The sequence below is a fragment of the Falco rusticolus genome, chromosome 11, assembly GCF_015220075.1.
Source record: "Falco rusticolus isolate bFalRus1 chromosome 11, bFalRus1.pri, whole genome shotgun sequence".
Taxonomy (NCBI): Eukaryota; Metazoa; Chordata; class Aves; order Falconiformes; family Falconidae; genus Falco; species Falco rusticolus.
The window spans coordinates 6,285,145-6,300,106 of record NC_051197.1 but is presented as its reverse complement, the minus strand read 5'-3'; the positions used below and the strand labels follow the sequence as shown (position 1 = coordinate 6,300,106).

The 14,962-nt window shown below is 55.8% G+C and overlaps 1 protein-coding gene across 1 annotated transcript in view; it reads right to left on the bottom strand.

Moving 5' to 3' along the window:
• Window positions 1–257: 257 nt before the first annotated feature.
• CDCP2 (CUB domain containing protein 2) overlaps window positions 258–14,962 on the bottom strand; it is a 17,512-nt gene continuing 2,807 nt past the window's right edge. The window contains exons 2-7 of the mRNA XM_037404183.1: window positions 12,871–13,004; window positions 10,774–11,121; window positions 10,348–10,692; window positions 9,499–9,852; window positions 6,513–6,691; window positions 258–6,310 (exon numbers count right to left, since the gene is read on the bottom strand). Of these exons, the coding sequence (XP_037260080.1) occupies window positions 5,996–6,310; window positions 6,513–6,691; window positions 9,499–9,852; window positions 10,348–10,692; window positions 10,774–11,121; window positions 12,871–12,946 (1,617 nt within the window). The 5' untranslated portion in view covers window positions 12,947–13,004 and the 3' untranslated portion in view covers window positions 258–5,995. The remainder of the gene's footprint in view (window positions 6,311–6,512; window positions 6,692–9,498; window positions 9,853–10,347; window positions 10,693–10,773; window positions 11,122–12,870; window positions 13,005–14,962) is intronic.

The following is a 14,962-nucleotide window of genomic DNA, read 5'->3' as shown; positions in this document are numbered from 1 at the left end:
TTAAATACACTTCCCCTCCTCTTTGCCAGCACAAGCCTGGCATGGGAGAGCAGCCCAGCTACCACATCTACAACATGAGGCCGGACACCACCTATGTCCTGACGGTTTGCTGCAAGAGTGTGGAAGGGAACAGCTTCACCACAGAAAACTCCTGAGTATTCCACAGAACAAACCACCCAAGGGTAGTTGCCTGGTAAGGGGTGAGCACCCAGCTGGTGCTCGGGAAGCTTCTCTCTTTCTTACTACAGCCACCAAGGTAACGCACTGGCCATTTTATTTCCATTTTAAGAGAAAGAGCGTAAGAGTCAGCAGAACCTCACTGTGCCCCTCAGGCCACATAAATCTCAAGCCAGCAGAGTGTGTGACACTTCTGCTTAAGAAAGCATCGGAACATCCTTTGTTTTATCCAAGTGTGGACTGGGGTCTATAAAGCATTCCTGGAAGGAGAGGGACCCAAGCTACCCATCACAGTTAAAGTGTCGCTTTAGAAGGGAGAAGCCCCCCTGACAGCCAGCTCCCACAGGGCCACCCCCAGGGCTGAGTTTGCAGCCCCTGAGCTGCAGCATCCACCTGTCTGCGGGAGCAGGGCCAGACCTGAGCGCTGAGCCCGATGGGGCGTGCAGCCAGGCAGCTGCGCACCAGCAACCCGAGAGCCCCAAGCTCTGCCCTGCACCACAAGGGGTGGACCCAGATCCTGGGGGGCTCCAGCACAGCCACCAAGGGGTCACCCAGCCCTCAGCGATCCGCAGAACTCACCCTGCTGCAGTGCCACTTGCCTCCCTCCTGCCGGGTGGCTCCAGGGGACTGGAAAGTGATGATGCCAGCTCAGACAAAGCTGGCACCCTGCCTGCACCGCGCTCCTTCCCAGCCCCACGGTGCCCTGCCTGCCTGCCTGCTCTGGGGGCACCGGAGGGACTCTGAGCAAGACCAGGTTCAGCTGCAGGGATTTTGCACCCTGGGCAGAGCCCTCCCACCCTGAGGCTCCTCCAGGCTGCTCATGGCCATCATGGCATGACCGGCTGCACCTGAATGGGGCTGCTCCGGGTGTGGTGGGATTTTCTGAGGCTGCCAGACCCTTGCGTTATGGATTGTAACACCACGCGCTTGCTGGGAGCCCCAGTGGGACACCCCATCCTGCCCAGTGCCCCAGGGCTGGCCCTGTGCCTCTGGGCAAGGGGAACAGGGTCTTGTGCCAGTAGCAGTGCCCATTTGGGGGCACTTCCACCATCCCAGCACTTGTCCAGTGCAGCAGCACAAAAGCACAGTGCCCATCAGCACACCCCCACCAGCACATCCCCCCAGTGCGACACATTAGGAGAACCTTCCTGGTAAATAAAGAAAATGCAGAGAGCATGACTTGGATTTTCAGGATATTTTAGCCCAGCTTCAATCTGGTAGGAGCAATTCCCCTAGGGAGGGAGAGGAATAAACCAGCCTATCTCCTGGGGGCTCTTCCAGTCCTGTTTTCTATGATCTATGATTTTCACCAGCCGTTCTTCACCAGAGCCGCATCCAGACGTTTACAGAGAGATAGCGGAGGCTCTCCCTCCCGCACTACAGCAAAGCCTTTGTCTGCTCCAGAGACACACGACTCCACATCCATAAGCAGCCAGGAAATGGGGTGGCTGCATTCAGCCCGGCGCAATCAAATCATCAGTCTTTAAATAAATCATCAGATGAGTAATGGGAGCGCTGCCTATGCCCGCTGCTCTCCCTGCCTGCTCGGGAAGCACCAGGCAAATGCTAAGGAGGGAAACTGAGGTCTGATGCGTGAGGACCGCAGGCGTGGTGGAGGGAAGGAGCGCTGGTGATGGATTCCTGGTATCTGTTGGCAACTCATCTGAGCAGCTTTTCCATGAGCAAAAGGGTTTGTTTCACAAACTGACCCAAGCAGTCCTGCTGTCCGGGCTGTGTGCTTGCACTGCCCCCCTCCCCTGATGGGGTCCATCCCCAGCACGGGGCAGTGCCCAGCCAAGGGACTTTGCACCTGCTCACCATGATCTTCTCCCCTCCTGGCTGTCTCCATGTGACTCCCTGTGCTGCTAGGGTCTTCACCCACAGGGACAAGGACGGACATGCTTGCTGAAGGAGAAATGCTACGGGTGCCACTTTGGTCCATGCCACAGCCATGCTCAGCAGCAGCACAAGTGGCGGCAGGGAAATCCTCCAGGCCACAGAGGTGTCCTTTGATCCACTTTTGGGGAGCTTTGGTTGCATGGAGGTGGAGGAAATCAGATGAACACAGATTTCTCACTGGAATGAATTTGCAAGGCCAGAATAGCTCCAGCCCCTGGTTATGCCTCTCTTCTCCTGGTCCCTTTCTGTTAGCTCTCGCTGCAGCTCCTACTCATATTGCACTGCATCACTTATCATGGTGACAAATGAGCCGGCACCTTCCCAACCCCTGCTCCATGCCAGGTGTCCCTGTCACACCTGGCTGCAGGCAGGGGCCAGCCAGGCCATGGGAAAGGCAAGGTAAAGCTCCAGGAGAGCCCAGGGAGCCCTGGCCCTGGAGGGGAAAGTACAACCACTCCCCATCACGCTCCTTCAGGAGCTGGGCGAGCAGGAATCGCCCTGTGCACAGAGCCCCATTGATGGGGAAAGGCTGCCCGAGGCTGGTGGCTACAAGGGGCTTTTGTCCTGGGTGTGATGGGGACAAGGATGGGGATGTGCCATTGGTGCTGCCAGGTCTTTCTGTGTGCTGGTGTGGGACACTGGGGCCATCGCGCTCTGGGACCATGTCTCAGCCAGCAGCATCACGCTCCTGGGCTGCCTGCACCCCCTGGGAAAGGGGTGCTGGGGAGGGGGCTCCCTGACATAGTGCAGGGAAGGAGTTGGGGAAGCTGTCGGGTGATCTGGGGAGCAGGGGGGCAGAAGCAAGTGGGATAAATCGGCTGGGAGCATGTTTGAGCTGGAAACCCGGTGGGGGTTATCACCAGCGGTGCAGGGGTCTGGGGGGCCTCTGCAAAGCCACAGGCTTCGTGGCCCATTTGGCTGTTGCTGGTTTGGACGGAAAACAATCCTGCATTCACTGGGGAGAGGCTGGTGCTCCCATGTCCTGTCCACCAAGCTGGGAGTACAGCCAGAGCCTCAAGCGTCACCTCTGTCCTCATGATGTCCCCTTTGCCCCATGCTGCTGGCATGACACTTACTGGGCTCCTCAAGCTCGTTGTTATCGAGTATCTGAAAGCACAGAGGACTCTGGGCAGCACTGGTGGTGACACCTCCAGGTTTTTTGAAGCAGCAGCTTCCCAGGATGTCAAATTTGGAACAGAAAGGGAGGGCCCTGCATATCAGGGAAAAGCCGGGTTAACAGGGGACATCAGTGAGCAAAATCCTGCAGGGCAAGGAGAGACTGGATGCCAAAACTTAATGGAGGAAATGAGAGGCTGAGACACACTGGAGCATGACTGAAGGCTGAGGAGGGCTGATGCTCGGGGAGCACGGCAGGCCTTCCTCACTCCGAGGGGGATGACTGGCTTGAGTGGCCCACTGCCAGCGGCAGCCACAGATGCAGCTGTGAACACATCCAAGAACAAGCCAGGAAAGGGCTTTTGTAAGCCTTCAGGTTGCATTAATTGCCTTGGCTGTGAGCCCCTGGGTAACGCCCTGTGGGGCCAGGGGTGCTGGGGAGCCCCTTGGTTCAGGGGAGTGGAGCTGCTCCCACAGCACCAGTCCTGCATCCATTGGGATGCATGAAGGCGAGTGCCACACCCGGGGATGTTTGGGTGGCTTTGAACCACAGCCAGAGCTGGAAGCCCTCTCCAGGGCGACCACGACAGCAGTCCATTTTGCTGTTGGACTCTGGGGCCAGATCCAGCTCCTTATTTCAGTGCAACACCAACAGCTACCTTACCCAGAGAAGCCTTTTTCTCTGCAAATCACAGGGTGCCGCAGGCTCCAGCCGGGTGAGGAGGTACCTGTCCTGCAGCCGAGGGGCCAGATGCTGCTGGGTGCTGCGAGCTCCTCGCCAGGCACAAGCAGCTGCAGTGTTCACCTGTCTCAGCAAAATCTGGGCCACCAAGAAGGTTAATTATATCTTTAAATTTCTTCAGTTGTCAAATCTCATAACTATCGTCTCAAGCTGACAGTTATATACCTAGCAATTAACTGGCAGCAAGGCTTTGCAGGCAGCAGGGGGGTCTGGCCTTGTTTCCCGTCTATGTACACAACACGCTCTCAAAACGTTGCCTTAATGGAGCTTAACAGTGCTGGCAAATATTTCACTCAGCAATCTCGCATTTGCCGACATGTTGCACCAACAAACGCCAAATCAATCCGGGCTCCGATAACGAAGGCTCCTCATTAGGAGGCATGCGTGGATTTGTGCCTTCTTCCCTCCCCAGACACCCTCTTAGGCATCCGTGGGCTCGGAGGAAAAGCTGCTTGATCATCATCCTTTTCCTTTACTGCTGCTTCCCCCGATTCCTGATGTACAGACCCGTCCCAGTGGGCGCGGGAAGCAGGACAACCATCAGAAAAGCCTTTCACCTACGGGACACTGGTCAGGGAAGCCTTTCACCTATGGGACTGTCCTGTTGGCCCCTGCTAATAATCCCACCGGTGGATTCAGCAGCAAGAGGGGCTTGCTGTGCTGTGCCGTGCTTTACAGGAATAGCCGGTACGCTCCTTAGGATGGATTCACATTTAGTGCTATCAAAAAAATGGCTCCTGGATTACTCGCTGCCCTCAAGCTCAATTTTTTGCCTTTGAATGATGACGTTTGGACATTTTAAGATCTCTCCCAGCACCACAGTGTGTTTTATACAGGCTGGGGGGAGGTGGTCCCTACGCCAGGCTCCCAGGGCTGCACTCACCCTGCTTCTGCAGCGAGATTTCACACTGGCTTCCCTGCTGCCTGGCTCTGACTCGTGCCAGGACAACCACAGGCTGCTCCGTGACAGCCGCCCCTGTGCAACGCTGAACGGGAATGTCCTTTGCAGGGGTTATTTGGTGAGTAGCATGAGGGTTCTCAGGGAGCAACCCAAGTTTTCTGGAGGTGCTGGTGACCACAGGACTCCTATTTTTGTGCTCTCAGCTGCTGAGCTCACCTTCTTCAGGGACCAAGGGTGGAGGTCCGGTGTCAGTGAGGTCTCAGGAGCAGCCCCTCCCGCCAAGGCTTCCTTTACATGGTTACCAAAATGCCCACACTCCAACATCTCCCCAGGCTCCATGGCACCACAGGCTGCCAAGCCCACGCAGTATTTGCCCACGGTCTTGGACTCCAAGAGCAATGCTGGTACAGAGTTCACAGCGGTGGACACCTGAAAGTGCTGGAAAGGAGGAAAACACAGAGAAGAGATCATTCTCCTTCCCTCCAGCTGCTGGTGGCTGAAGTACTCGGGTGAGTCCTGCGAGAAAAGGGTGCGTTAGATGACATTCGAAGATCAAACGAGGAGCTCCAGGGCACGGCGAATGTGTCTCATCACATTGCCCACAGACATCCAGAAGCACCGCCTGGGAGCATCTACATGAGCTGCATCTGTATGTGCCAAGTGGAGATACCTATAACACAGCTCCATGGTACCCCACCCTGAGCATGGGCAGGAGCATGGAAAATATTTGTTGGGAATATCACTATATTTGAAAATGGTTTGTACTTTCAAGAATTCAGCTAGAAATAATTGACGGGATGATTTGCAGCCATCGGCAAACAACGTTAACTCTCCTCAAAGTAGCAGCACCAGAGGGAAAACAAATTGAAGCAGGTGTGGGAAGAGTTAGGAAGCACAAGAATTGCATTCCCGAGCCAAATGGACAGATTGAGACAGAGGAAAACAAATTGGGAAGGAAAACGGCTGCCTATTGCCCAGATTTTTCAGGCGCTGGGAAGAGGTGGAGGTTGGGCTCAGGCTCTGTTTCAGGGCCTGGGAGCTGCGTCTCTGTTTGAGGAGCTACGTTAGTGCTCAGCCTGGGGCAAGGGTGGATTTTGGGGTGCTTTTCCACCCTGGCCAGTGCTGGGATTGCAAGACCTAGAGATCTGGGGAGCAGCATCCTACAGAAGCACCAGTCCCACCACTGCAATGACCATGAGGAGCCCAGCCAGGATGCAGATGCTGATGAAGACGATGTCGCTGGTGTCCTGGCTCTTGATTTCACGGGTGTCCGTTGCTCCCCCTTCCCGCTGCTGGGCATCCACCAGGTTTTCTGCCTGGCTGAGCCTGGATGGGTCGGGGCCAGCGATGAGTGTCACCGAGGCTTCCTTCCTCTTTGGTTCACATTGCACCTCATACTGGTGGATGTCCTCCTGCTTGCCTGCTGAAAAATCGATGTACAGGGTGCTGACAATGACGGATGTGTTGTTGCGTTTCTGCAAGACAAGGGTTGTGGTTCGTCAGGGCTTTGTGCAGCTTATTTTCACAGGGGTTTGGAGGGCTTGGCCATGAATCAGACCAGTATCTTATTGGGAAGATGGAAGAGGGACTGGGAATGCCTCTCTGCAGCTGGTATGACCAGCACAAGGCTAACCATCTACTCAGCTGGCTTTAAAGGAAGGTTTGCCGACTACTTGCCTGGGATTCGGTGCCGCAGGTGTCGAACCTGGTGTGTATTTTAAAGTTCCTGCCGACCACCTGGGCTGCACAGGAGGGGGTCCCCAGGTAAATCCTATTCCTCTCCAGCTGGGCCAGGGACTGCACTGGGATCTGTATGTGGAAGTCCGTCCGGGTGCAGCTGACATTTATGGGCACAACTGTCGGGTCAGAAAACAAGGTACAGGCGAAGGTCTGTCAGGAGAGGATTGCCCCAGGCTGCAGCGACTGCAGTAGCTCCGTGCAGAGCCACAGCCATTTTCAAAGGTCGCCGTCCCCATCACACATGAAGCAGGCAACCGATGGTGCCAGAAGCAGCAGGGACAGCGGCCTCGTAAGTTTGCCATGCATCTCACAGTAGCTGGTGGTGCTGCTGTAGGACACATGTGATGAGTTTTCAGGAAAACAGGAGCTACACCCAAAATGCAGACAGCGATGTAAGTATCTTAGCCCTGTCCTGTGCCAAGGTCAGACACAGCTGGCTTCCAGGCACTGCCTGGCCTTCTGCCCCAGGGAGAGGCCCTGCCACCAACCCTCTTGAACCTCATCCTCCTTCCCAGCTCCCTGAGTGACACCTCAATGCCATCACAGGCAACACCATCATCCTGTCACTGCCATAAGCAAGGAAAGATTTACCCTGTGAAAGCAGCTGCTCTCCATCATTGCAAAGCCAGTGAAACGTTGGAGTTGTTGCCCAGGATTAGATGACGAGAGCTTTGCTGATGGCTTGCCATGGGCACAGAACACCCCTGCACACTACAACACCCCTGCAAGAGACACTCTCACAGATGAAATGGAGGAGATGAATCTTGGGGGGACTGCACGCCTGCCTACCCTGGAGCAATGCAGCTGTGTGGCTGCCACATGGCCCACGGGGAAGGGTGAGCCAGGTCCTTGGCCCCAGGCCATCCTCCCCGGGGGACAGCACAGCCCAGGTCCTGTCCCTCATCAGCCCTCCACCACCTCCAGAATGTTATTTTTGAGAGGGAGCTGCTGAACAGTGCGTAGAGGGAGCTGCTGTTGAGCTGTCTATGAATGCTGAGACGAAGAGCCAGCTGATGGGAAACCCAGCCCCTCTCCATCACTCTCCCTCTGGCACTCTGTTTGGCCCCTCTGGATGCAGAAAGCATCCATGCAGGGAAAGAAGCAGGGAGGAAAAATGTCCCCCTTTTGTAAGTTAATCTTTGCTCAGCCTGAACCAGCCACATGGGCAGTATGAATTATTGAATTATTCCAGCTCCCTCTGAATCCTGGCCTTATGAAACTGGCAAGATGCAATAAAATCAATATGAAAAAATAGTGTCACTTTGCTTCACTTAGTGCATTATAAAACCATTAGAAGATTTACCAAATAACTAAAGTGCATTAGATCAGGAGGGGCAGGAGGGGGAGAAAATGGATCCTCTCTCCTGGTGTGAAGGCTTTCATTCAAATGGCCACAAATCATACACGCCCGGCCCAAGTCATGCTCTTTCCTGGGCCCAAAAGGAAAGTATCTGCGTGACTGAAGAGCTGTGGATGTGGACGTGGAGGCTGAGGTGCCCCTCTGCCACCGTGGGCTCCTGAGGAAGCCGGTGGCGGGGAGAGGCCGGCATCTCCCGCTGGGAGCAGCCGCTCTCCTGGCAGGGGGCTGGCGGTTGGATGTGCCACGCAGGCTGCTAATTGCAAGCAGATGCCCAAATCGCTGGGCAGACACAACAGGCAGCTTAGCTTTATGGAGGGAGGCTCGGATTCGTGTCCAAGCTTTTGTCTTCCCCCAACATGCATCCCGCAGCATGTACCAGGGGATGCAGGAGGCCTGGGCAGTTGGGAGAAGTCACGTTGCTCTCCGTGACAGGGCTTCCCCCTGCTCTTTAGCTACCATCCCATCTATCTGTCTGCAAGCTCCTCCAGCGGGAATGGGGTTTCTCCATGACCAGAGGCCAAGATTTCTCTCCCTGCACACTGCTGTAAAACAGTAACAAATAAGCAGGACAAGGACAGGGTCAGACCTGCTGCGCACGCTAAAGCCCTACTGGATGTCTGGTACAACCGCTCTCCAGAGGCTGCAGAGGCTCAGGACAAAACTCCATCCCATCTCTTACTCCTGGAGCCACATGCCCCCAGATTCCTACTGCTACGCTGGAAATGAAGAATGATTTTGCTGCTGACGGATGAAAACTTGTAAACCCAGGGCCAGCCATCTCCAGCTCCTGCGCCGCCGGTCCAGCAGCCCAGCTCTGGCTCCAGCCTGCCAGCGAGGCTGCCCCTGTCTGAATCATCCCTGACACACAGGTCAGCTCAGATGTAATTATCTTGAAATACAACGAACACCATCAATTTGCTGGCTTTTGAGGTGCAAAGGTTGGCAAAGACATGAGGAAGGTTACACACTGCTCCTCCCACCAGCTGCGGATGCAGGGTCTGGGACATTGGCACGCCGGCAGTGGGGAGCAGGGACGTGCCGGCAGGGCTGACTGGGCAGATTTGGGAATGCCATACCCCGGGGGTCCTGTCCCCCCACCCCCCCACCCCCAGTGCTGCTACCGGTGGAGGAGAGCACATGCTTTACGTCTGCCTACTCAGCCATGTGCTGGCAGGGCTGGAGCATCCTGGGAAGCAGGGAACAGGGTTGTGATGTTTGAGCTGGTCACCTCCCCTGGGGCTTTGGTCCCCTAAAAACCCCTTGGGTTTTTCTCTCCTTCACATCCTAAGGGAGGAGCAGGAACATGGCAGAAGCAGAGATGTGGGGAGAAGCTGGAAAGCATCTCCTGAATACTAAACATGACATGGAGCAAGTGCATCTCGCACTCTGCAAGAACTGGAACTCACCCACCGCATCTCCTCCACCCCATCCCTAAAAAGCCACATGCTCTGCCCCTGCAGACAGGTATCTTCACAGCACGGTCCTTCTGGCAATTACATGGTCTCAGGCATGTCCCAACAGAAATAAAGCACTGAGGAGCACCCAAGTGAGATGAGACTTTACCTCCCACGTAGGCGATGGAGAAGCCCCTCTTGGCTGTGTTGCGGTCAGTGTGGAGGACCAGCAGCAGCTGGTTGCTGCGGGAGGTGACGGGTGCCAGGCTCTCCCGCCCGCACCACCGCCCCAACAGGGACCCGTTCTCGGCACCACCATCGAAGGCAGCCAGGTGGTCATAGTCACAGCTGCCCGTCAGGCTGCTCCGGCCCTCCAGCTCCATGTCCAAGAAGAAGACCTTGACACGGTAGCCTGGGGGCAGCTGGATGCTCCACTGGCACTTGAGATTGTTGGGGTAGGAGTTTGGGTACCGAGGGCTGGAGAAATTCCCTTTGACAGTGGTGAACACCTCCTGGCACTCGCCTGCTCAGGGAAAAAGGGGAAAGGAATAAAATGAAAGCAAACCTGAAGCCCCCGGGTCTGGATGAGCTGGCAGATGAGTGATCACTTGTTTTAGCCCTAAAGGATGCTCTTCCCTTCGCCTCAGTGCTCCCCAGCCTTCCGTGTGGCTGATGGACACCCATCAGTTTTGCAGGATGGCAATGCCCAAGGGGGCCAAAGTCCTACAAAAGCAGATGGGGAAACCCCATATTCACAGGGAATGGCATGAGCAAGGGAGAAGGGCAGCTCTTGCTCAGGAGAAAGGCAATCCAGGGCCTGGTGCAGCCACGGCAAGGCCATTTGCATTGCGTGGTGGTTTTTAACTTCCACTATCATCCCACGAGCTCAGCCCAAAGGGCTCCCCTCCACTATCATCTCCTATTGCTGCCACGGGAGGGAGAGCATCACCACCGCCACCACCATGGGGACCTGTCCCCACATCCTTCCCACTGCCCCACCACCCTGAGACCCCCGCACCTGAGTAGAAATGGGCCTTGAAGCCCCTGCCGCCGATGTTGAAGTCTGACTTGAAGAGGATGAAGAGGTGCGGGGCAGAGGAGATGGTGCGGGGCGGGCGGGCGCTGCCGCAGTAGCGTCCCAGATGGGGAGCGGTGGCAGTGGGGCCGTCAAAAAGGGCCACATAGTCAAAGCCACAGCTGTGCCCCCCCTCCAGCTGGAATTCGGCAAACACCAGGGTGAGGGGGCCACTGCCACCAGCCCCCCCGATGCTCCAGCGGCACTCAGCGTTGTTGGGGTAACTCTCGGGGTAGCGAGGGCTGGTGATCTCTCCCGACAGTCCCGTCAACTGCCCGCCACAGGCATCTGCAAGGGGGTACGGATGATGAGGACGGTGGGGGAGGACGGATGGACGGACGCCCCACCACTGCCATCCCTCCCCACTACCTTTCCGGTAGGCAGCAGCGAAGCCGCGCTTGGCCACGTGGCGGTCAGAGCGGAAGACGACGGCCATGACGTGCCAGGCAGAGGAGAAGGGTGGCGGGGGACTGCGGCCACAGAAGGTGCCCAGGAGGTTGCCCCGGTCCCGGGCAGCCCCATTGTAGACTTGGAGGTAGTCGTAGGCGCAGGCGGCGTGGTACTCCAGCTCAAAGTGGCTGAAGGAGAGCAGGACGGAGGAGCCCTCGGCCACTACGATCAGCCACGTGCACTCCGTCTCATAGGGGTATGGCCCTGGGAAGTTGGGGCTGGAGAAATTGCCAGAGGGTGCTGAAAGCACACCCCCGCATTTGATGCCTGGGGGACACAGAGGTGAATGTGATGTCCCCTTTCCAGGGGAAGCCTAAAAGAATGGAGATGGGGCGCACAGCACCTGCTCCATCCCGCCACTGGTACTACTGAACCATCAGCGCCCTGCAGACCTCTGCTGGGCTTGGCCACCCCTTCGCCCTGGAGGACACACGTTGCTCCCATCACCTTTCATCCCTCCACATAACCCCCTTCTCCCCGCACTGCTCCCATGCTGGCCCATGGCGTGGCTGCAGCAGGGCTCGGCCATGCCCTTGAGCTTGTCCTGCCAGCGACAGCATGGCATCCCCTTCTATTTACTGCTGGGAAAAAGAAAATAGGGAGTGAGTTTTAAAGGCTCAGAGGTTCCAGGCTCACCAGTGCCCCCGCTGCCCAGCCCATCAGCTTTGTGCCTCCCACCAACGATGCTCCCTCCATATAATGCCGGTATCAGTGAATTCAAGCTGGGAGAAATAGGGGTGAAGGGCTCATGTGCTCAACAATGAGTTATGCATGTTGAGATCGATTTTCTAATTAAATCTTTATACTGAGACATGGTTATTATAAAATAAGACCGGGGGGGGGGGAGGAGGAGGGGGAAGGGGGAGGGCAGCTGCCACCTGCCCCTGGGTCTGATTAGGGTTGGGGTGAAGAGGCTGATATAGCGGGCACATACATCATGTCTGGGATGGACACAGACCCTGTGTAGCCCCTGGGAGACGTGTGGGTTCCCAAGCAAGGCTGGGCACTCACTGCCATCAATCTGGGCCAAGTATATTGCAAATCAATAGTCAGCCAGCACACATTGCTTTTCATCACACTCACTGCTGCGGTGACCTCCCAGTGAGGGGGGGCCCTGCGGATGTGTGTGATGCAGCACCATAGCAAATGGGTAAGGGGTGTGGGTGTGTTTCTACAAGCAGCAAAGCTGGCCAGATCTAAAATTGCCTTGCTAATTACTGAGGATAGGCAATAAAGTAATATGAGGCTGGTACTAAAGGAATAATCTTATTGAAATAAATATCCAAGAGGGGAGCCCACGGGAGGGGCGAGCACCCACGGTGCAGGCGGGCTGATGGATTAAGGGCTGGGTGGCTGGGGGTGCTCCGGAAAGCCCAGGTGGGTGCAGGCAGTGGGGTGAACTGGCAGCACCAGGTAGTGAGGTGGCTACTTGCTCCTCATGAGCCCCTTCTGTGAGAAAGGCCCTGCCATTTTCTGGGAGGGGTATTGCTCATTAGCCGAGTTACCGGGCTGACCTGACCCACCCTACCCCCCAAATTACTGTGTGGTGTGCTAACACTGCCCTGCTCCCCACAGGTGTTTTATCCAGGTGACAGGTTTATTATGTACACAGATACACAAACATACATTCACACACACATATATATGCGCATACCTCTGTGTGTGCGTATATATATTTACACAGGCATATGCAACTCCAAAAGTTAACAAACCTTTCAGCAAAGCACCTGTACACCCCAACAGGACAACCCCGACTTGCAATCTTCAGTAAAATAAGGGCGAAGCAGAAAACCAAGCAAAAGCAGTGTCCCACGCTTGCTGCCACACACTGCAACTGCAGACCCCAGCTCCTTTCCCCAGGCCAAGGGAGCCCCTCTGCCTGCACGGGCTGACAGCTGGGACCTGCTTGCACCCCAGAGCCACTGCAGCACCCACAAACAGCCCCCTCCTCCCTGGGGACCATGGATGCCCATCTGGCCCTAGGGTCATCTCTGGGAGCTGGGACTGGGCTCTTACCTCTGCCGGCAGCATCCCCAAGAGCCCCGCACAGCATGACCAGTACTGTCAGGCAGCCCGGCCCTGTGCACCCCATCCTCTGGCAGGCAAATGTCCCCTCACCGGTGCCCGAGCATCCTTTCAGAGCTGTCTATCTGGGAGGAAAAAAATACATAAAGAGAGAAATAAATAAAAAGCAGGAGGACTGCAGAATTAATAGCGGAATGAATAATTCATCGCTTGTTTGAATTAAGAGCGGCAAGGTAACTTGATCTATTCCTCCCTTCCTTCACTCAGTTTTAATGATCTGGATCAAATGTCCCAAGGATTTACACTATACCAGATACCTTGTCAATACACTGTATTTAGAGGAGATATTAATGTTTCAGATATGGTGTATAACAGCAGTAACTCTGGGCTGACAATATGCCCTTAAGGGGCTATGAAAATAATTTAGTTTGCCAGGCAAGCCAGTGAACCAAAATGGGAATTTCAGACTTACCGTGGAAAAGCACCTCAGGAATTAACATGATTTATACTGCGGCACCCACTGCACAAAGCCAACCGGTGGTAAAGGCTAGAGAAACAGGCGTCTCCACGTTGGCTGCCAGGTCAGCATCCCTGCAGCAAGCACCCAGGCTCAGTGGGATGCTCAGCCTGGGAAAGCGGCAGTCGTGAACACTAAAGATAGCAAATCCCACCTCCCCCAAGGAAGATTAGAGATGAATTGTGACTCATGGGCAAAAAACATTGACTATTATAGAACCTGCTAAAGCCTTGGAGAATTACCACGTTCTTCCATGCCAGCTCACACTCCCTCTTGCCCAGGCTCTTGGATGCATTCGGCTGCAGGTACTCGAGCCTTTGCGTTCGGTGGGAAAGATGTGCTCCTGTGCTGTGCCACATTAGCTGGAGAAACCCCAAATCCAGCAGTGGTTCAGTTCCTTCCCTCCCGCCCAGGAGAGAAAAGGCTTTCCTGCTGCCATAGCCCACACCCAGATGAATGCCAGGAAACAAAAACCCACAAGGGCCTCCTGGCGTGAGGGACCTGTGCTAAAAGTCACCTTCAAGGCAGCAGGGAAAGAAGCAGCAAGTATCGCTAAATCTCAGGCAGGGAGACAAGTTGCATTTATTAATTAAGCAATGAGGATCGATGCCTGAGACATTTCCTGTGGATTAATGATGGGCTGGGAGGAGCTGATGGCCCAAGGTGCAGCTAAGGACCATTAACGCCAACTGGTCATGAATCGCCAGGAAACGCTCCATGCCAAGGTCGTTAAGTGCCTGCATATATTTATGGGTAATAATAACAACAATAATATTTGTTCAGACTCTCTCCCCACTGCCCGGCCTCGCTGGAGCCATGCTGAGGGCTGCTGGGGCATCCCAGCCAGTAGCCCTCCATCTTGAGCCCAGCTGAGGTGGGGGACATCGGGGTGTCTGTCCTTGGGGCACTGGACACCACGTCACCCCACGAGACCAGGAGTAAGCACACATTCAAACGAGGAGGAGTAAGGCAGCACTCCCTGTCCCCAGGCACTGTGCAAAGCTCCTGCTCCAGTGCAAGCTCTGGGAGACTGCTGTGATGCTGGCGCATTTCCTACCGACCTCCCAGGGACACTTCTGAGCTTAATTAGCTGCTTCCCTAACAGGCTTGGAGAGGAGGTCTGTCCCCCTGCCTTGTAAAACACACGCAGGGCCAGAGCCCACAGCGAAGAGGCAGGGGAGGTCTGGCACCATGGCCCGCGGTGCAGGGGCCTCTCCAGGACGTTTCCATAACCGGTCCTGGCTCAGGTAGGAGTGCTCAGCCCTCCTGGCCACATCACTGCACGATGGAGCAGCATCTCCAGCAACAACCATCCTCCAGCCTTTCCAGCACCAGCCTCAGCGCTGAGGCACATCGCAGCACGGAGCCAGTGACTGGGACACCGGTACCTACGTGACCACTCTTTTCCAACCCTCCAGCTGCGCTCTGCATTGGCGATACCCCCAGGAGATGGGGGGCCGGGGCTGTGGAGCACAGCAGCTGTGCTCCCCCTCCCAGGAGACAGCATCCAGGGACTGCCGGCACATCCACCCTTCTCCTGACCTGGGGATGGCCATTCCCTGGCTG